This window comes from Manihot esculenta, chromosome 3 (assembly GCF_001659605.2).
Source record: "Manihot esculenta cultivar AM560-2 chromosome 3, M.esculenta_v8, whole genome shotgun sequence".
In the NCBI taxonomy this organism is placed as follows: Eukaryota; Viridiplantae; Streptophyta; class Magnoliopsida; order Malpighiales; family Euphorbiaceae; genus Manihot; species Manihot esculenta.
In genome coordinates this window covers 25,936,360-25,957,528 of record NC_035163.2, presented here as the reverse complement: position 1 = coordinate 25,957,528, position 21,169 = coordinate 25,936,360, and the positions used below count along the sequence as shown (strand labels likewise).

Here is a 21,169-nt window from a genome sequence, read left to right as displayed (position 1 = left end):
TTGCAAATAAATCAGAGTGAATTATAAGTTCAAAAAAAACTATTTAGCTGATAGTAAATAGATTAAAATATATTATATTTTAAACAATTACTATTTAATTTTTATAATATAAAATAATTTATTAATTAATTTTTCAATTTTAAAAAATATATTTAACATTTTAAAAATATATTAATTAATTTTTTTATTATTAAATATTTTATTATTTAATTTTTATAATTTTAAAAATTTATTAATTATTTTTTAATTTTTAAAAAATTTATTAATTAATTTCTCTATATTAAAGATATTTTAAATTTTTTTTATAATACTTAACTATTAAAATTACGGGATGAATTAATTAATATATATTTTATAAAATTAAAAATATTTTAATATACTTTTTAAAATTAAAAAAATAATTAAATTTTTTTATATTATAAAAACTAAATAATAATTTTTTTCATATTTTTATATAATAATATCAATCATATATAAAAGAAAAATAATAGTACTCCATCTATTGACTTTAAATATTTCCATTCAATTTGAAGAAAAATTAAAATAATTAAATACTGTGTATATTTAAATTACTTAAATATCTTTATTATCATGTAAAATAAAATTACAATTCATAACATTCACGCAATTATATTAAAAGAGAAATTTTATTCTTTATTTATTATAGTAAAGTATTCAAGTACTCAAATAATGAAAAATAATTTTCTTTTTTCGAGCTGAGAATTGAAGGAGTAGAATTTAGATCTATTAAATTTATTTCGATATATTTATCACTAAATTAAATTTGTAAATACATGAAAAATAAATTTAATTCAATTTAAACTATTTTTCCATTAAAATTGTGTCAAATAGAAGAAAAATTTTTAAAATTCTAAATTACTTTTCTTATATAATAGAATTCTAATTAGAATTCAAAAAAACTTTCTTATGTATTCAGACTATATACTTGCCAAACTCAAACCAATATCATTCTTCTATTCAAATTCAATAACCATTTAATTAAAATTTATAAATCCAAAAGAAACATTAGTTTCCAAAATCCAGAAACATCAACAATCCTTTTAATTTTTTTCTCATAATTTTTCTCTATAGTAATGCAATTATAATCCTTTTCTAATTTTTTCTTATAATTTAGCTTCAATTCAACACAACTATATATTGTCTTTTTAAAGAGATATGGATCGAAATTAACATGAGAAAAGTATGAATTTCAACACAAAGCCAAGGTTGGTGAAGGTTAAGAACGTAGCCTCACTTACTTGATTAAATTGATAGATGATGACACCTCCAGCTCTGAGGATGATGTGAAGGAAAGAGAGTCATATTTGCATCACGAGTTTGTAGATATGTTTCAAAATCAAAGTGTCAAAGGCATGGCAAGGCTAATAGACTCATTGTCAATGATGTTGATGAGGAGGTATGGGGAGGTTATTTTATTTTCTAAAATTAGGATAGAACAGCAAAGGTTTGAGTGGGAGAAATTTGATTGGCAGTATAAAAAGGAGGAGGATGAGAATGTAGAAGAAAAAAAAAGAACAAACAGGATGTAGAAGAAGAAAGAAGAAAAAGAAGAAGAGGAAGATAAGATGATTCAATTTACCTACATCATGCCCTTAGAATCTCCAAGCCTTGGCCACCAAAATCTTAATAAAAAATATGAGATGCTGCGAACTTCCTTGGGTGAGAAGACTTTGATAGACTTTATGTTGGTGACTCTCTCACTGATTTAAATGGGATGAATTTATACGTAGAATATAAAAAAGAGAGATTTGTCAATTTAGATAAAAGAGTAGAGTTGAAGATTTAAAAAAAGAAGTTTATCCGATTAGAAACTCCGTCTATATAGAAATTAAAGGCATTTTAATCTTTTTCATATGTATTTAACAAAAAGAGAATTTCTCATAAATGAAATGACTTATTTATTAATAAATTAATTAGATTGAAAATATTTTAATAAATTTCTATAAATATAAAACCCGACACGCAAATAATAGCAATGACTAATGACTAACGTGCCTCTCATCAGTCCGGCAAACTCAACCTAATGAATTCAAGCGGAATCCTCCAAATTCCCTATATAAAAAAAAGGAAACAAAATACGTTCAACTAATGAGCTCCATATTTTGCTTTAACAAATAAATTCATTCAAATAAATAATTTTATCAAATTATTCTGAATAAGATCAATAACAATGAGATGGTATCAATATTTTCTCTAAAATTGAAGTATCATCAATGTCTGCTGAATACAGTATCAATGTTTACTGAATATACAGATTACTAGTACAAGACCTTGAAGCTACTAGTTAGGCTGTTTCTTTGCATATTCTCTGGGTCCAAATATGGTTGATCCAATTCTCACATTGGTACTTCCCATTTCAATCTGCGTGAATCACAAATTAATATTCATCAGTTGAAATGAATAAACAGCAAACCAGAGATTCTTCAGCAATTCTATAACAGGTTCGCACATGCGGAAATTAAAATATACACTCCTAATTAATAAACGAGTAAATTCCTGGGTAGAGTACAGTTAGGAATCATTGTGTATTAAAGCACTTCATTTAGAAATAAAATTATGAAGAAAACTTCTGTTCAAGGTTGAGCTTCTAATCGCTCATTGATCGGAAGGTTCTCTCTAAAGCCTTCGTTTAACAAGGGAAAGACTGTGGAAGTAACAGGCTGCAATCCAACAATTTCCGACTAGATTTTTCTGTGAATCGCCCCATTAATGAATCCTAGTCTTCTGAATGTAACAATAAAGCCCTAGTTTAATGATGCTTCAATTCTCACATTAATACTTAGGAGAGAACAACATTTCATTCCAATCAAAAATAACCGATCAAGTAGATTTTGGTTCAGTTTTCTCCGTAAATCAATTCAATTTGGTTTTTTATACAAGAAATTCAGTCTATTCCATTTGGTTTTCTGAGGGAAAAAAGCAAAAAAAAAATAAAAAGAACAGAACTGAACAGCTTTTCTTATATATAATTAATTGTTATTAGGTCTTAAAAACTAGGACATATAACTGAAATTAGATCTGAAATGACTCCAACTAGAAAAGGCCAACAGAATAGAATCAAAACAAAATGAACTGATTTCATTTGGATTTTCTCCCTTTAGTTCAGTTTGATCTGCTAAAAATCGGAGAAAAGAAGGAAAAGATGTACCATTTATCTTTACACGAGAATCCAAAAAGGAACTTGTACTGACGATTAATAAAAAATTAAAAACTTCTAAATCAAGGACACTGTTCCAAACATTTCCAGACTATGCTCGGAATATTTCCACACATAGTCCATAAGGTTGCCAAACTTATAAAACCATTTTTCAGTGAAAATGTTCCCCATTTTTTGGCAAGATATGCATTTCAAGTTTTTCAACTTTCAAGAAACTATGATTTAGTTAATTCAAAATAAGTTTTCAAGTTTCAATTTTGTGAAATTATGATATTATAAGGAGTGAGAAAGTTATACTTGATGCTGTCACCACAGCACCAGGAGTCCATGAAAGTTCAGTGCTATTTAACCCCACAAAAAAAGTGACCTTACCGCTTGCTCAAAATCACCGGACATGCCCATTGATAGCTCACACTGGTCCTCTTCCATTCCAAGTGCCTTGCAAAACTCACGTCTACAGTTTAATAGTGTCTGTTGCATGAAAGTTAGTAAGATGATACGGACTGACATTCCTTAAAAATTATAGACACAAAGAAAAAGAGGGACCGTATATAAATTGATTATTCTCTATATCACAAAGAGGCTTCCCACATCACATGGATATAATAAGCTGAACAAGCTAAATTAAGTGCATGCAATAAAGAAGCAGATAAAATGATGAATGATGTTAGATAATACCCAACTTTTTCAATTATTTCAAGAATTCAAGCCCAAATGATGAAGTCATAGTTGCGTAATCTTTAATGTGATCACCAAAAATAGGAGCAAAGCATTACCCTAAAGTTCTCTGGAGTTGATGTGTAGTCTGGCATCCCTATTGTCATTAAGCCAGAAAAAACCAAATTTGGGCAGCACACTTTTATATGTTCTGCAAGGGCTGCACAACCTGAAGGATCAAGTCCAGACTTTGCTGAAACAACATCACAAGTCAATCAGCAGATCAATCCAGCAAATGAAAAAATCAGAACAAGTACATTCTATTCTAAATTTTTTCAGAAAAAGAAGCCAAAAAGCACCTTGGGGGGGGGGGATATTTTGCACTGGTGACAGCACCAGTAATCCAGATTAGGGTCCTCATAGTTTAAATACATATGAAATATAGATGCACGACAAATTTATTATAATAATAATAATAACAACAAGAAGTAGAACTTGCACGAATGGGATTAATATACGCTGTTGTCTGATAAAGAGAGTTTAAGTTTCAGGGAATTAAATGCAACAATCAGATGACAAGAACAGTTAAGCTGACACTGGTTGCAATAGACATACTCAAGTTTCAATGAACATGAGAGCAATTTATTGACTTCTGCCTGCTTTATTTTGGGAGCACAAAGGGATCAAAGAGTATAGAAAACATGACACTTTGAGCAATTCAAATACTACTGATATCATTGTTATCTAAATTACCAATGGGATTATTACAAGAATATATAACGCTTAATTAGTTTACCCACATGCTTCTCCACTGGTATTCACTTGGACAAGGACATTCAAAGGGTTTCTTCCAAGGCTTGAAACTACTCGGTCAAGAATATTTGCAACCTGTAGCATACAAAGATAATTTCAGCATATTCGTAGAGTGAATTCATTAACTTTAACAATCGAAACTTAAGCTGTCTCAAAGAGATCATAAATGACCATATGATAACAATCAAATAAAGTGTTTACCTTCTCATTATCTACACCCTCTACCATGGCAAGATTTGGGACACCACCTGCATATAGAAACAAAACCCGTTAAAAGAGTGCAGTATCATACAAATATACAATGGAAAAGAAGAAACCTTGGAATAAGACAATGCATGCCTAACATCATCATCACTCCATTGAGAGTTACATTAAATTCATACAAGCACCAAACAAATCTAAACCTCTCACAGCAAAGAAATAAATCTAATCAAATGTGCACATACTCCCTTCCTCAATCCTGACCTATAACTGACAAAATTTCCAGTACATTCAAAGCGCAAGAATGGACAAGGTACCAAAGTTAATTTGATATTTTAGTCAGCCAAATCGGATAAACCATGAGAGTGTTCTAGAGTTCATAAAGGAATTTATCATATCAAGCAAAAGTAAAAAAGGGAAAAAATATAAAGTGGGGCACGGAGCAATGAAGACCATCAAATGGCATTAGACTTTCATCAGTCAGATCTTGAGTTAACTTTCGCAAGACACAGATGCTGCGTACTGACAGACTATAATATCAATCCTTTTATAATCTAAAGGAGAAGAGGGAAAATAAAAAAACTTCTGCAACCAAGAAGTTGCAAATTCAACAGCACACAGTAAGTCATAATGTCTCTTATAAACACATACTTGCATAACCCCATTCTTCTGCTGCTTCTTCCCAAAGAATTCTTCTTCAATTTCACGACTAATAAGCATAAAAGAGAATCTAATCTAGAATAATGGAATTGAAGTTGGTTCCAGGAAAATTAAATTGCACAGAAGACCAGCTAATCTAGCGTGCCTGTTCAGTTTCTCTTCTTTGACAAATTGGGGGTGAAGAAAGAAAATGAAACAAAACAAAACCAACAAAAATAAAAGAATACCCAGTAGAGTTTTAACTTTGTTGCTCTGCAGATGCCCAACGAAATGCCACTCTATATCATCTGGCAGCTGCATACACTCGATTTAATCATACAAACAAATAATATCAGATGCATAAATGCGGGAATCTGTACAGTACACGCGTGTGTGGAAACCTGTGGGGCTTTATCGACGATTTCTTGGACATAGTTTTCGCCGAAGCAACGATGGCCAGCGTCGTAGACTTGGCGGATTAGGGAAACGGGTTTGGTTTTGGACACGGCCACGACTCGTACAAGTTCGGGTCGTCTTCCGGCTCGTTCTGCAGCTTGGCGGACCCGGAACATTACCGACCGGAGAGCCGTGACGGCCACGCCCTCAATGGCTGGAGCAGCCATGATTATTTTCACTCTTTTTTTTACACTATTTTTGTTCGCTTGCCATTATTCTATTATTTTAATTTTAATTTTAATGGTCGTTTTCTTTTTTTTTTTTTTATTAAAACAATATTTGTGGCCTAAAACTAATATTGATTTTTTTTTCTCTGCTGGTAATTTTTACAATATCAACAACTCATATTCAATTTTTCTAAAAAAATTAATTATTAAAAAGTTAAATTAATTTTTCTATTATTGATTAATTAAATATTAAATATATTTCTGCTATTTTATGGAGTTATGTTTTCATTTTTCTTCTCACATATAAACATACACATATATAAGCACATGTTTTTTATGGAAATATCTTTATTGTTCTGTCTGAATTTGAAAACCTTGAGATGCAGCTTTAGAGTCAACAATTCTTCAAAAAACGAAGGCCTAAGACTGACTTTCCAAGTGTTTGACTTGTGTTTTTTAATTTAATATTACATTCTTGCTGTAAAATTTTTATCACATTGTCTAATTCTATTAAAAAATATAAGCATATCATAGATATTCCCATCATCTAACTCTTTACTTTTGATTTTTATATTGCTGTTGAATATGGACTGCTTCAATAACACATGCAAAGCAAATAACCAAAATTCTCTATAAAAGCTTCACTCCATAAGCCTCCCTACACCAACATCCTCAGTTCCTCCTTTCATTGATCTCTCTAACACAAAAAAACTATGAAGCTTTCAAAGGTTTTCTTGATTCTTGTCGTTGTCCTCGCTCTGGTCCTCAGCATTGCTGCATTACCACAAGAGCAAGAAGCTGCTGCTGCTGCTGATGATGATGGTGATGTGGGTTATGAGTTGACTGAACTGTCTGACGAAACAGCCGACTTTAGTTCTGAACGTGGATTCGGTCGCATTCTTGCTCAAAAGAAAAGAAAATCTCGTCGTATTACATGCAACAAGTTTCCTAGAATTTGTCGATCCAAGGGAAGTCCAGGGCCTTTTTGCTGTAAGAAGAAGTGTGTAAATGTTTTGACAGATCGGTTCAACTGTGGAGCTTGTGGGAAGAAATGCAAGTATAACCAAATTTGCTGCAATGGCAAGTGTGTGAACCCAACTTTCAATAGGAAACACTGTGGGGGTTGCAATAATAGGTGTAAAAATGGAGGCTTTTGTGCTTTTGGTCTTTGCAATTATGCATAGGAATTTTCAAGTAAAAGAGAAAATTAGAAATATTATTTATTTTTTATATTCAGAATTTGTAGAACAAAAAAGAATTAAGGTTTCCCACCATTTGGTTTTTCCAATATTTTTAGTGTTGCTCTTATTTAATTATTTAAGCACAATATCAATGAAAAATAAGTTTTTTTTTTTAAAAGAAAACATTGTCTTATATGTTCTCCGAAACGAAGAAATTAATATTTCAAAGTGCACATAATAGGCAGATACTCCAACCCCTGCCAACTCCATAGGCCTATGTTGAAGTGGTGGCCTCTAATTGGTCGCATACAAAATAAGAGAGCACTCAGATGCCCTGCAAATCACATACGAAGATTATGTCTGGTAGGCAACAAATCAAATAATACATTTAACTAAGCCATTAATACAGAATAGCAAAGACTAGCATTTGAATCACATGAATTCTCTAATTCTAGGAACATAGACTCATGTCCTTAAACAAATGTCGACGCGTCCATTATTATAATGTTTGAAGCCTTTGCTCCAAGAGAAACAAGCCGCAGGATGTTGGGAAACAAGCTAGCTAATGTTGCATTAAGTGCCCACTAAGCATCACAATTGAGATTTTTTAGTTAGTTCATTTACACTTGTTGACCTCTTAATTTGTTTATGATTTTCTAATTTTATTCTCTCTCTTTTCCCACCATCATGATTTCTCCTTTTTCATTATTTTAATGATGAAAAAGATTGAAAAATCTTGCCACTTTTGTGTTTTTTATTCTTCATTTGCTGTTGAATATGGACTCTGCAAATGAGTGGAAGAACACATGCCATTGCCAAACTCTCTATATAAAGATTTATCTCTTCACGACAGTTCTCGCCATCACCCGCAAGCTCTCTCTATTTCTCAACACTCAGCCTCTCATCTCTCGCACAATATGAAGCTGTTACTGAAGGCCTTCTTTATTATTGTAGTTGCTGTCATGGCTCTAGCCATTAGTGCTGCTGCATTAACACTCGAAGAAGAGCAAGATCAAGAAGGTGCTGACATGGATTATGGAGACGAAACATCTGAATTTAGTGCAGAACATAGATTTGGTCGTATTCTTATTCAAAGGAAAAGAAAAGCACGTGCTCGCATGAGTTGTAAAAAATTCCCTAGGATTGGCCATGCAAAGGGAAGTCCAGGGCCTTATTGTTGCAAGAAGAAGTGTGTGAATGTTTTAAGGGATCGCTTTAACTGTGGAGCCTGTGGGAAGAAATGCAAATACAATCAGATATGTTGCAATGGGAAATGTGTTAACCCTTCTTTTAATAGAAGACACTGTGGGGGTTGCAACAACAAATGTAAAAATGGAAGCTTTTGTGCTTTTGGTCTTTGCAATTATGCTTAAAGAATTTTGTAGTAGAAAAAGAAAAAATACGATTGCTTTCCTTTTTTATTTATTTTAAATTATACATCAATTTCTTTTTTTAAATATTAATTTACCTCTTAACATCCTAATATATTATTTTTTATAATATAAAAAATTAGACTATAATTAAAATTTAAATATTTTAATTGAATTTTAAAATATTAAAAATAAAGTATAAAAAATAAAAAATTTATTAAAAATTTAACCGAACAGAATTTTTATTTATTTAATTTAATTCGGTTTTGAATTAAATTGATCGAATGTTTGGCTTTATCTAAAAGTATGATAATTTTAATTTTAATTTTTTAAAAAAATTAAAAAGGTGTGAATTCGAATTTAAATTTTTAGATGAATTATATTTTTTTAATTACAAGTTAAATTAGATTATCACAATGGATTAAATATTTTTTATGTAGTTTAATTAATCAAACTTTATATATTCTAACTTATATAATAGGATTTGATACCGTTTTGAGTTTTCACAAATATTATTTATATTGAATCTGTTTAATTTTTTTTTATATTGGATATTATTATTTAAATTCATTTATATGATAATCAATGGAATGTAAAATTTATATTTACATAAATATAATCTAAATGTTTATGGAATTATTATAATTTAAAATATGAATTATTAATGAGTAAAATATTAATGAAATAAATAAATTTAGTTATTACTTAAGTAATAATAATTAAATTTATGAATTAATTAATATGTTAAAAAATTACTTAAATATAAATATAAATAAACAATATTAGAGTTGGTTACAGAAAATATATCTGTTTTTTATTTCATTATTTTTTCAAAAATTAGAAAAGAGGTTTATTTTAACTTTTTCTACTCTAATTCAACATAAAATAAATTTTTTATTTTCTAAATTTTATAAAAATATAAAAAATAATAAAATCTGTTTCCATATTTTCTTCATTATATTGAAAAAATTAAAAAAATATAATTTTTTTAAAAAAATTACAAAATTCTATGTGCAAATAGATTTTAAATAAACAAAACACAATTTTTAATAATTATATTTATATGTTTAAGGATGCATATTTTTTTATTTTAAATTAATATAAAATGCACTAATTTTTCTTTTTATTTTAAATTAATATAAAAATTAAGGTGAAGGGTATTATAAAAAAAATAAATATATTTTCTAAAAATAATGATATTTTAAATATATTTTCTAATTTTTTAAAAAATAATTTTTAATATTACATATATTCTTTTTATTTTAAATTAGCAGCACATGAATAGCAACAGTACGACGCTGACCTGATTATTATATATAGTAGTTGAAGTGATTATTATATGGTAATTTAATTTTTTTTTTTTTAATTTCATGAGGTGTTGAATTTAAATATTTATAGAAAATAAAAAAAAAATTGATCATACCCATTTTGACTGATTCAATCCCCTATCAAAATAGCAAGTCTAATGTTCAATAGTCAGATTTTGAAACACGGCCAAGCACATGAACTAGCAGTCTAATTGGGTTCCAGCCAAACCAGCCAATTAATCTGATTTCAATTTCAAAGATGAAGAAGCGTTGGCTTTACGTGTACAAAGCTCGCATGTGATGAAACACATGCATGTTACGCACAAAACGGCGCTATCTATGCATTATTTCAATTCTCTCCTTCAAGTTTTGCAAATTACAGCAAGAGTTTATAATTTCTGTTTTTGTACACTGCAAGCGACCAACCGTTTTGGAGATAACTTAGTTAGCTTTCTCTTGGCTCAATGCAGATTATTCTTTTTAGTTTGTGTTGGTACACATCAGAAAATTATATAAAACCGATATAATATATAGTTTTATCATAATAATTAAATAACCAAAATGAAAGAAAAACATTAATCTAAAGTATGGAAAAAAAGCTTTTTGGCTATAAAATGTAATTAGGGTGATCAGTATTCACAAAAAATCGATTGAATTAAATTAATTTAAAATTTTGATTCAGTTTTTTATTTATTTCGATTCGGTTTATTTTTTAATTTTAATTTTTTAATTATTTCAATTCGGTTCAATTTTAATTAGAAAAAAATTTAAAAAACTGAACCGAATCGATTAATGATAATAGTATATTATTTTCAATTAGATCATATTAAGGTTAAAATATTTTAATTAAATTTTAAAATACTAAAAATAAAATATAAAAAATAAAAAAATTATTAAAAATTCAAATCGATCAAACCGAATTAAATCAGACCAGTTCAATTCGATTTGATTTTTAATTAAAATCGATTCGGTTTAATTTTTATAAATATTAAAATTTCAATTTTCGATTTATTCGGTTCGATTTAATTTTGAACCGAATCAACCGAATAATCACCCTAAACGTAACTGCTGGTATTTGTATTATCTCCAACAGTAAAAGATTTGTATACAACAACATTCAACAAGCTTTTACATATAATATACTTTAACTCTCTCTTTAGACATTTTGATACATATATGATTATAAATCCTTGAGGATTAACTATAAATGAGTAACAGTTAATTATAATTGTATAATTAAGTAGCTAAAATCATTTGAGAACCACTACAATGTGGTTTCTTATTGTAATGAAGATAAATAATCGACGAATCTCTGATCCGTATACCATACGCTGGAAAATTCTTGTTTGGATTCAATTTTTCCAGCACAGCTTAGGTCTGAATCCACCATGAACCGGCTATAAGCAAGAAAAATCCACAATGAGCTAATAAGGACTTAATGTCATCAAGCGTAGTGACATAAGCCATAAACGCAGTATTCTCCTTTCTCGCACCGATTGTTGCAGCTCCCACAATGTCTCTTATCATAAGATAGGCTTACACATTGCCCTCTGCAACAAGTTTGTGAGAAATGGCACTTGTTCTTACAAGCACCACAATTATTTCTATCTTCAGACAAGTCCATGCACTTGTTGTTACAACAAGTCTGGTTTTTTCCTCCCAAAAGATTGCATATTTCATTGTCTTTACGACAATGGTCAGCTGCTCTAGGGTTTTTCTCTTCAGCAAGAAAACGGCTCAGTCTCTTAGAAGGCATTATTCGATTTTCTTCTTGCATTGTAAGCCCTTCGGACAATGTGTTTGAAGATGAACCCTCATTGATGCTACGAGGAAATAATGGGGGCTTCTCTTCTACTTCCCCAATGCTTCTGATGGTGACAGTGATGGATACAGCCATTGTTATGGCTATGAAGAAGATTATCTTCGTTAGTTCCATGGGTATTCAGTTCAGAATCTCTGTGTGAGATAGAGAAAGAGAGAGAGGGGTTGAGTTTAGAATCTCAAAGAGAGGGAGGAGGAAAGTGGAGGAGGAGGTGTTAGTGGTGTTGAATGCTTGGGAGAGGGCGGTGGGGGAAATGGGGTGGCTGGAGTTAGGGTTTATATAGAGAGAATATAGGGAATGGTTGATGCAGGAGTAGTGGGGGTTGTGCTACGAAGAGTGTGGTTTTATTTATTTATTTTTAAATTTTTTGTTGGCACTTTTTTAATATTTTGCTCATTCACATTTGGTCCACCTTTGCTTTTGATCATTCACATTGCTCCTACTCTTCCTCACAAATTCACATTCCTGCCCTTAACACCAAAGCAAGAATTCCATGGCCACCACACACGGTGTCCAAAAATGCTGACCTCAAGAAACTCCGGCACGCTATAAGGGGAAGCAAAGTGGTGGGTGGCATATGTGTATTAATTAAGAAATCCAATACCCCATAATTAGAACAAAAAGGGACCCCTTAACATCTTGCTAAGCCAACTCATTTATTAAATCATTACTTCACCACAAAGCTTGGTCTTTGTACAAATCATCCCTAAATTTTATTTATCATAAAATAAATGCAAGTAAAGTAGCTCTTAATTAAGATTATAAGCATAACATAAGAAAAATAAGTGTATCCACTATATATATATGATTTACATCGGACAGACCTATTAAGAGAATAAATTTTTTTCTTTTCAAAAATAATCTATATTTAGAATTCGAACTCTAAATTTCTAATTAAAATAGAAGAGACTCGCGCCAACCCATTTTACCCCTTAAAATAATAATGCATTAATATTAATACTACAAATTGAATGAATAGCTCTAATTGTCAATATAAGAGTTAGCTAGGTTGACCTTCTTTTTTTGAAAAAAAAAAATAATAGTATGATAATTTTTCAAATATTAATATAATGTTTTGACAACTAAGGCTAGGTTGATTATGGTATGCATACTATATAGAAAAAAGAATAATGTATATAATATTTATGTTTGGCAGTATTATAATGATTAACTGTATTAACTAATTACAACTTACATTTGAAACCACTAGAACGATCAGTCAATGTTAAATGTAAATTACAAGTAATTAACAATGAGTATTTTATTTCGAAAGCAACACATCGACGTCAAACTCTATTGATAACTGGAGTGATTCAATGCATGCACGTCCTCAGTGGTATAAATTAAGTTTGAGTAGCATAATATTTGGTAAATTTATATTTTTTTAGGTATCATAATTAAAGAATTTAAGTTTTTTAACACTTCAAAACAAATAAAATATAAATAAATTTGTATCTAGTTTTTTTGAATATTAAAAAATAAAATTTGAAATTTTGAATAATGAACATATTTTTACAAATATTAAAAGTAAAAAATTTAACGACATATTCCCGATCTTCTGCAAGATCTCAAAGGGTCCAATGTATCGTGGGGCTAGCTTACCCTTTTTCCCAAACCGAACCACTCCTTTCATTGGAGACACCTTCAGCAATACCATATCACCCTCCTGAAACTCTAACTGCTTCCTGCGGATATCTGCATAGCTTTTCTGTCTGCTCTGAGCAGTTCTGATTCTCTCTCTGATCATGGGCACCACTCTGCTGGTGATCTCAACTAACTCCGGCCCTGCAAGAGTCGCCTCTTCTACTTCTTCCCAGCAAACAGGTGATCTGCACTTCCTCCCATACAAAACTTCATAAAAGGCCATCCCTATGCTAGCATGATGACTGTTGTTGTAGGCAAACTCCACCAAAGGTAGATGCTGCCTCCAAGAACCGCCAAAGTCTAACACACACATTCTGAGCATATCCTCTATGGTCTAGATGGTTGTAACACCCCTTACCCTATCAAAGAGTAGACAGAGCAAGGAATGTCACAAACTATACCTTTTTAGATTCAATTACCTTTATCTGTAAACACCAAGTTTTAAGGTAATACATGTAAATTTCATCAAATAAATGTGAGATTTTAAACCAAAAAGTTAACAGAGTCTCATCTGTTTCATTAATATTTCAAACTGTAGCACATGAAAAACACATGAAAAATTATCAACTGACATTTGACATCTTACTATTCTTTGATTACATAACCTTTACAACTCACTCTATTAAATATGTACATGCCAAATTATAACTGCACTATGACTCAGAGACTCAAAACAACCAGCTATGATAATGGCCTTGGTATCTGATGTAGACCTCTGATGAACTGCACGTGCCTACGTTATCTACAACCTGCGTGAGGTAAAAACCAACACGCTGAGCTAATGCTCAGTGGGTGATAACAACAAATAACAGAATAACACAAACAAGCTCGCATAAATAGATAATCAAGTAAATAATTACAAGCTAGTAGCTGTAAACATGTTAACATTCACCAATAAGTTCACAAAATCAAGTATCAATCTTCATTAAGATCTTAGCCCTTATAACCACATAGTAGGATCGACTAGGTAGATAAGGAGTTATAACGGTAGGCACAGGGTGCCGAACGGTAGGCTCAGAGGCCAAAACTGTGATAGCAGGGCTCTGTGGCCATGCTTATGAGGTACCAGATATGTAACCTCTAATATAGATCATGTATCGGTAGCAGTACTGCGAACTCTGTATATTTATATGGCATGCCATACCCTTAAGCTAACCTCGACTCCTATTACGTTTACCAGGGCCAAGTATCATTAACTCAATGTATCAATGTAAATGCATGTCATTTGAAGCTATTTGATTTCTTTTTCCAAAGTACATATATCATATGCCAAGGTTTACAATATGGAAAACTCATGGCAAATAGTGCAAAACTTTATTGACTTAGCATTTCAATATAGAAAACTACATTCTGCCATATATTGCATAAACTTTTCAAGCAGTTTAGAGTTACAATTTAACTTCAGTTTCTTCATAAGAAATGTATATTTATGTCTTATCTTTCCAACAAGGTATGGTTCATGCAAATCTGATTATCCTAGCTTAAGTTATGAATTTTTCTTAACAAGCTGCTCAATAAGGTCTTAATCAGTCCAGTATTGGTACTTGTGAATAGTATCACAAAACTTATCAGATTCATACATTTCCATACAAATTCAAGCTTAAATGTCTTCTACAAAGTTTTAGGTATACTTCTTAAGATTCATTTGGCACAGGTCTTAACAAATTTCACTAAGTATGTAATTAGTTATGGTATAATCAATAGACTCTGTTCCGGATGCACTACCACTGTGTCCATTTTAGGTTCACTTGCAATTTTCATCATTTTCACTACAGATTCAGAATTTTGTCAATTCATGAAAGTTTTAGATATTTGTCTTAGCTTTCATTTGGTATATCTTAGGCCTAATTTCAATATATACAAAATAAGTTATGAAGTTGGTAACACAAGCTGTCCTGTTACAACCTATTCTGCCAGATTTACACCTTTAGCTCCCATGTTAAATTTCTTTACTCTAAGCCTTTCAAACATCATTTTAACATCCATATAACATATTTAGACAATCAGAGAAACATTTTCAGCAAGTAAAATCAACCTCTAATTTCACTTATTCATGGCAGAATCAAAGGAAAACAGAAAATCAAAGAAACACCAAACCTTTCTTGAATTCCTCTTTCTTTTCCTCTTCTATTCTCTAGCTATCTCCTTTCCTTTTGATGTTCCTTCACCTATGTCAATTTATATCTTAGGGAAGGATTGAATAAATTGTAAATTAAAGCTTTAGAAGTCAAATTCATGCATGAAGAAATGAGTAGATGTTATTTCCTACACCTTTCTAAGCTTACCTTTGATTTTCAAGCTTGGTGCATATGGAACCCTAAACTTTTCTTCTTCAATTCTTTCACTATATGGCTGTTCCTTTAGCTCTTAATCTTAGGATGAATTTTGGTTAAAGGAAGAAGTTGATTTGGTGAAGTTTGGCTTGGCTTTGGTGGAAGAAAAACAAAACAAATTCTTGGTTCTTCAATGGTGAGCTACGGCAACATGAATGAAAGAAAGAAGGCAATCCCTTTTTAACTTGCTTTGTCATTTCTTCTTTCCTTACTTAGGTGACATATGGAAAGTAAATATGAATTTTATGTTTTAACTTTCCATATTTATACTTTGACCTACTAAACTCTTTACCATGTGTCAATTTAGTTTTTAAACTTTCAATAATCATAGATTGACCTACTAAACTATACATATAGCCGTTAGAAGCCCTTTTCACTTAAGCAAGCATGATGGATATAAACAAGCACCTCAAGCAAGCACGTCGGGAAACCCTAAGCACCTCCCTAAAGTGACTCGTTCCCGACTCGCTAATCACACTGTCTGCTTTATTTCTGGATATGTCCGTTTCTTTTATTAAGTTTTCTATGATTCAGTTATTAGCAGATTAGAGTTAAGCTAGCACCTCCCCTAATGCCCCTTACTCTAGGAATGAAATAGCCTAACGATGGCACTACTCTACCTATGGGTTTGAGGATGTTACAACTCTTCCCCTCTTAAGAAATTTCGACCTCGAAATTTTACCTGCTGTGAATAGCTGGGGATATTGTTGCTTCATCACTTCTTCACTTTCCCATGTAGCTTCTTCTGCATTATGATCTCTCCACAACACTTTCACTAAGGGAATCTTCTTATTTCTTAACTCTTTCATTTCCCTTGCTAAAATTTTCACTGGTTCCTCGTCATAAGTTAGGTCAGATTGTACATCAATGGTTTCAGCTGGAATGACATGTGAAGGATCAGATCTGTATCTTCTTAACATGGATACATGGAAGACATTGTGTATTCTGTCTAACTCTGGAGGTAAAGCTAGCCTATAGGCTACTGGACCCACACGCTCAACTATTTCATATGGACCAATAAACCGAGGGCTTAGCTTACCTTTCTTGCCAAATCTTAGCACTTTCTTCCACGGAGAAACTTTCAAAAACACTTTATCCCCAATAGCAAATTCTATATCTTTTCTTTTCAAATCTGCATATGATTTTTGCCTATCTGTTGCAGCTTTCAATCTTTCTTTGATAATCTTCACTTTCTCCTCAGTCTGTCTTATCAACTCTGGACCTACAAGTTTAGCTTCACTGAGTTCTGTCCAGCACAATGGGGTTCTACATTTTCTGCCGTACAATGCTTCATAAGGGGCCATCTTAATACTAGCCTGATAACTGTTGTTGTAAGCAAATTCCACTAGTGGGAGATATCTTTCCCAGCTTCCTTCAAATTCAATTATACAACTTCTGAGCATATCTTCCAAAACTTGAATTACTCTCTCGGACTGGCCATCTGTTTGAGGATGAAAAGCTGTACTAAAATTCAATCTTGTCCCTAAAGCGTCATGTAGTGTTTCCCAAAATCTGGATGTGAATCTTGGATCTCTGTCTGATATGATAGAGATAGGGACACCATGTAGTCTCACAATTTCATCAATGTACAATTCTGCATACTTTTCCAATGTATAATCCATTCTGATTGGCAAGAAATGCGCTGATTTAGTTAACTTATCAACTATTACCCATATGGCATCTTTCTTCCTTGGTGTGAGTGGCAATCCTGTCACAAAATCCATGGTAATTCTATCCCATTTCCATTCTGGTATAGCGATAGGCTGCAATAACCCTGATGGAACCTGATGCTCTGCTTTTACTCGTTGACATGTCAAACATTTTGTTACAAATTCAGCTATATCTCTTTTCATACCTGGCCACCAATAGTGCATCTTCAGATCTTGATACATCTTAGTGCTACCTGGATGCATAACATATGGACTATTGTGTGCCTCTGTAAGAATACTCTGTTTCAACTCTCCAATGTTAGGTACACATACTCTGTTACCATAGTACAAGTAACCATCATCACTTATCACATGCTTCTGCTTCTTCCCCTCTTGTACTTGTCTAGTCCATAAGGCTATCTCTGTATCTTCTTTCTGTGCTTCTTTAATTTGTTGCAGTAAGTTGGGTCTAACTTTCAATTCTGCTACGATAGCTCCATCCTCTGCTATAGTCAACTGCGCATTCATTGCTCTTAATGCAAATAAGGATTTCCTGCTGAGTGCATCGGCTACCAGATTAGCTTTGCCTGGGTGATAATCTATAATGCAATCATAATCTTTCAGTAACTCCATCCATCTTCTCTGTCTCAGGTTTAGCTCCTTTTGTGTGGGCAAGTATTTCAGGCTTTTATGATCTGTATAGATGTAACATTTCTCACCATATAAGTAATGTCTCCATATCTTTAGTGCAAAAACTATGGCCGCCAACTCTAGATCATGGGTAGGATAGTTCTTCTCATGTGGCTTCAGTTGTCTGGAAGCATAGGCAATCACTTTACCTTCTTGCATCAAAACACATCCAAGTCCATTGTGAGAAGCATCACTGTATATCACAAATTCCTTGCCAGAAACAGGTTGTGTAAGTATAGGTGCTTCAGTGAGCATAGTCTTCAATCTATCAAAACTTTCCTGACATCTATCATCCCAAACATACTTAACATTCTTATGTAGTAATTTAGTCAATGGAGCTGCTATAAGTGAAAACCCTGTCACAAACCGTCTGTAGTACCCAGCTAGACCCAAGAAACTTCTGACCTCTGCAACATTCTTTGGTGGCTTCCATTCCAGAACAGCATTAATCTTCTGAGGATCTACCCTGATTCCCTCTGCTGATACAACATGTCCCAAAAATGCTATTTCATTGAGCCAAAAATCACATTTACTGAACTTGGCATAAAGTTGCTTTTCTCTCAGAGTCTGCAATACTACCCTTAGATGTCTGTCATGGTCTTCCCTAGTTTTAGAGTATACCAGAATATCATCAATAAATACCACAACAAATTGGTCTAAATATGGATGGAAGATACGGTTCATTAGATCCATGAATGATGCAGGTGCATTTGTTAACCCAAATGGCATAACTAAAAACTCATAATGTCCATATCGTGTCCGGAATGCAGTCTTAGGCACATCTGCCCCTTTAACTCTCAACTGATGGTAACCCGATCTCAAATCTATTTTAGAGAAAATGCTGGCCCCTTTCAACTGATCAAACAAATCATCTATTCTGGGCAGTGGATATTTATTCTTTATAGTTACCTTATTCAACTGTCTGTAATCAATGCACAATCGAAGAGATCCATCTTTCTTTTTTACAAACAACACTGGTGCACCCCATGGTGAAACACTAGGTCGAATAAAACCCTTATCAAGTAACTCTTGTAACTGTATTTTCAACTCTTTCAATTCTGTAGGAGCCATTCTATAAGGAGCAATTGAAATAGGTGCGGTGCCTGGCACAACTTCTATAGCAAAATCCACTTCCCTTTCTGGAGGTAACCCTGGCAACTCTTCAGGAAATACATCTGGAAAATGACATACTGTGGGTAGGTTTGACACATTAGGCCCTTCCTTTTTAGTTTCAGTTACACTAGCCAGATAGACTGTACAGCCTTTTCTAATCAACCTCCTAGCTGTAGTGGCAGATATGACATTAGAGAGGTAATCTGACCTCTCGCCCACAACTATAACCTCAGAACCCTCTAATGTTTTGAGTGTAACTCGTTTTAACTTACAGTCAACTATGACATGATGTCTAGACAACCAATCCATACCCAAAATCACATCAAACTCTCTAAAAGGTAACTCTATCAAGTCACCTAAAAAGGTATGACCTTGTACACATATAGGACAATCTCTATAAACTCTATTCACAATCACAAGATGTCCTAAGGGATTGATCACTGCTATGTCATGTTCTAAGGGTTCTACTTGCATTCCCTTCTCATTACTGATGGGTATGCTGATGTATGAATGTGTGGAACCAGGATCAATTAATGCATAAACATATTTGCCAAAGATAGAAAATTTACCAGCAATAACATCTGGTTTGTCCTGGTCTTCCTTTGCACGAATGGCATATGCTCTGGCAGGTGCTCTAGTGTCTGGTCTATCTACTGTCTCTGATACTCTGTGACTCTGAGCACTGCTAGATTCACCTCTACCTCTACCTCTGCCTCTAGACCCTGTCGGCAAAGATCTCTCTGTCTGTATAGGCTGCACTGACTGGCCTCTAGGACAATCCCTCATAAAGTGGTCTGAGCTTCCACATAAGTAGCAAGCCCCAGTCAATCTCCTACATACTCCACCATGTCTCCTGCCACAATGCTCACATACTGGTGGCAACCCTCTGCCTGGTCCTCCTGTACTGGATACTGAGGTAGTCTGCTGTCCAGACCTTACTACTGAACTCTGCCCAGGTCTCTGAATCTGCCTAGGTGGTCCTCTCTGCCCTGTCTGCTGAAATTCCCTCTGTCTCTTACTACTTGTCTGTGATGCAGAGGATTGTCCCTGATACTGGCTCTGACTCCTCTTCTGCTGCCCTTTCTGCCTTCTACTTTGCTCTTCTTCTTTAATTCGCTCCAGGCTGTGGGCCGTCTATACTAAAACTGAAAGTTCCCTAATATGCATAGCTGTGAGGTACATCCTGATATCAGCATGTAATCCCTGCTCAAAGCGTTTACATCTTTCTTCCTCTGTAGGAACTATCTCTGTGGCATACTTACTAAGTCTGACAAATTCTCGCTCGTACTCAGTTACTGTAAGCCTGCCCTGTCTGAGGTATAAGAACTCCCTCCTTCTCTCCTCTATATATAAGGCCCCAACATACTTCTTCTTAAACTCTGACAAAAAGAATTCCCAAGTCTGGCGCTCTGGTCGAACCATCTGTGTTAAAGTTGTCCACCATCGATACGCTTCATCTTTTAGCAATGATACTGCACACATCAAGCTATCTACTGGTGAACACTGTAGCTGCTGTAAAACCCTTTCTGTACTTTCTAACCAGAATTCTGCAGCTGAAGGATCATCTTCCTTTTTACCTCTAAAATCTGTTGCACCATACTTTCTGAGTTTTTCTATTGGAGGCCTAGCTACCACAGGTGGGGGAACCTGGACTGCTACAGGTGGTGGTGGTGGTACCTCTGGTACATTTTGTGTAACCCTCCTAAGCAACTCAGCTATTTGCTGAAATAATGCATCCTGCCCTAGTCCGCCAGCAGCAGCAGGTGGAGGAGTAGCAGCAGGTGCAGCTGCCTCAGAGGGAGCATGACTCTCTACCTCCTCATCTATTGCTCTCTGTGAGTCAGATGACATCTTATATATGACCTAAACACAAAAAGAAGAGATTTACATCAGAACCATATCATAGCTGTAACTCATTTTGGCATGTACATATACTATGCATATACACA

The 21,169-nt window shown here is 33.1% G+C and overlaps 4 protein-coding genes across 4 annotated transcripts; 2 read left to right on the top strand and 2 right to left on the bottom strand.

The window, feature by feature from the left end:
* Positions 1-2,140: 2,140 nt before the first annotated feature.
* Positions 2,141-6,172, bottom strand: LOC110610613 (pyridoxal phosphate homeostasis protein). Its single transcript, XM_043954574.1, has 7 exons — positions 5,890-6,172; positions 5,737-5,803; positions 4,850-4,896; positions 4,636-4,723; positions 3,955-4,088; positions 3,551-3,649; positions 2,141-2,382 (listed from the first exon to the last, which is right to left on the bottom strand). Exons 1-7 carry the CDS (start codon positions 6,109-6,111, stop codon positions 2,302-2,304), a joined length of 738 nt encoding a protein of 245 aa, XP_043810509.1. The 5' UTR covers positions 6,112-6,172; the 3' UTR covers positions 2,141-2,301.
* A 594-nt stretch (positions 6,173-6,766) lies between these two features.
* On the top strand, positions 6,767-7,399 carry LOC110610290 (stigma-specific STIG1-like protein 1). Its single transcript, XM_021750148.2, has one exon. The coding sequence runs from the start codon at positions 6,825-6,827 to the stop codon at positions 7,293-7,295; it is 471 nt and encodes a 156-aa protein (XP_021605840.1). The 5' UTR covers positions 6,767-6,824; the 3' UTR covers positions 7,296-7,399.
* A 699-nt stretch (positions 7,400-8,098) lies between these two features.
* Positions 8,099-8,665, top strand: LOC110611637 (stigma-specific STIG1-like protein 1). The gene has a single exon (XM_021752025.2). The coding sequence runs from the start codon at positions 8,099-8,101 to the stop codon at positions 8,663-8,665; it is 567 nt and encodes a 188-aa protein (XP_021607717.2).
* A 2,415-nt stretch (positions 8,666-11,080) lies between these two features.
* LOC110612435 (stigma-specific STIG1-like protein 1) lies at positions 11,081-12,056 on the bottom strand. The gene has a single exon (XM_021753221.2). The coding sequence runs from the start codon at positions 11,903-11,905 to the stop codon at positions 11,414-11,416; it is 492 nt and encodes a 163-aa protein (XP_021608913.2). The 5' UTR covers positions 11,906-12,056; the 3' UTR covers positions 11,081-11,413.
* Between the last annotated feature and the right edge of the window lie 9,113 nt (positions 12,057-21,169).

Bases quoted from the DNA above. Each gene is read 5' to 3' on its own strand.
- LOC110610290 (XM_021750148.2), top strand. From the start codon at position 6,825: ATGAAGCTTTCAAAGGTTTTCTTGATTCTTGTCGTTGTCCTCGCTCTG.
- LOC110610613 (XM_043954574.1), bottom strand. From the start codon at position 6,111: ATGGCTGCTCCAGCCATTGAGGGCGTGGCCGTCACGGCTCTCCGGTCG. The intron at 4,724-4,849 runs GTAAACACTTTA...TGTATGCTACAG, and splicing joins AGGGTGTAGATAATGAGAAG to GTTGCAAATATTCTTGACCG. The intron at 3,650-3,954 runs GTAATGCTTTGC...TTCATGCAACAG, and splicing joins CAACTCCAGAGAACTTTAGG to ACACTATTAAACTGTAGACG.
- LOC110611637 (XM_021752025.2), top strand. From the start codon at position 8,099: ATGCCATTGCCAAACTCTCTATATAAAGATTTATCTCTTCACGACAGT.
- LOC110612435 (XM_021753221.2), bottom strand. From the start codon at position 11,905: ATGGAACTAACGAAGATAATCTTCTTCATAGCCATAACAATGGCTGTA.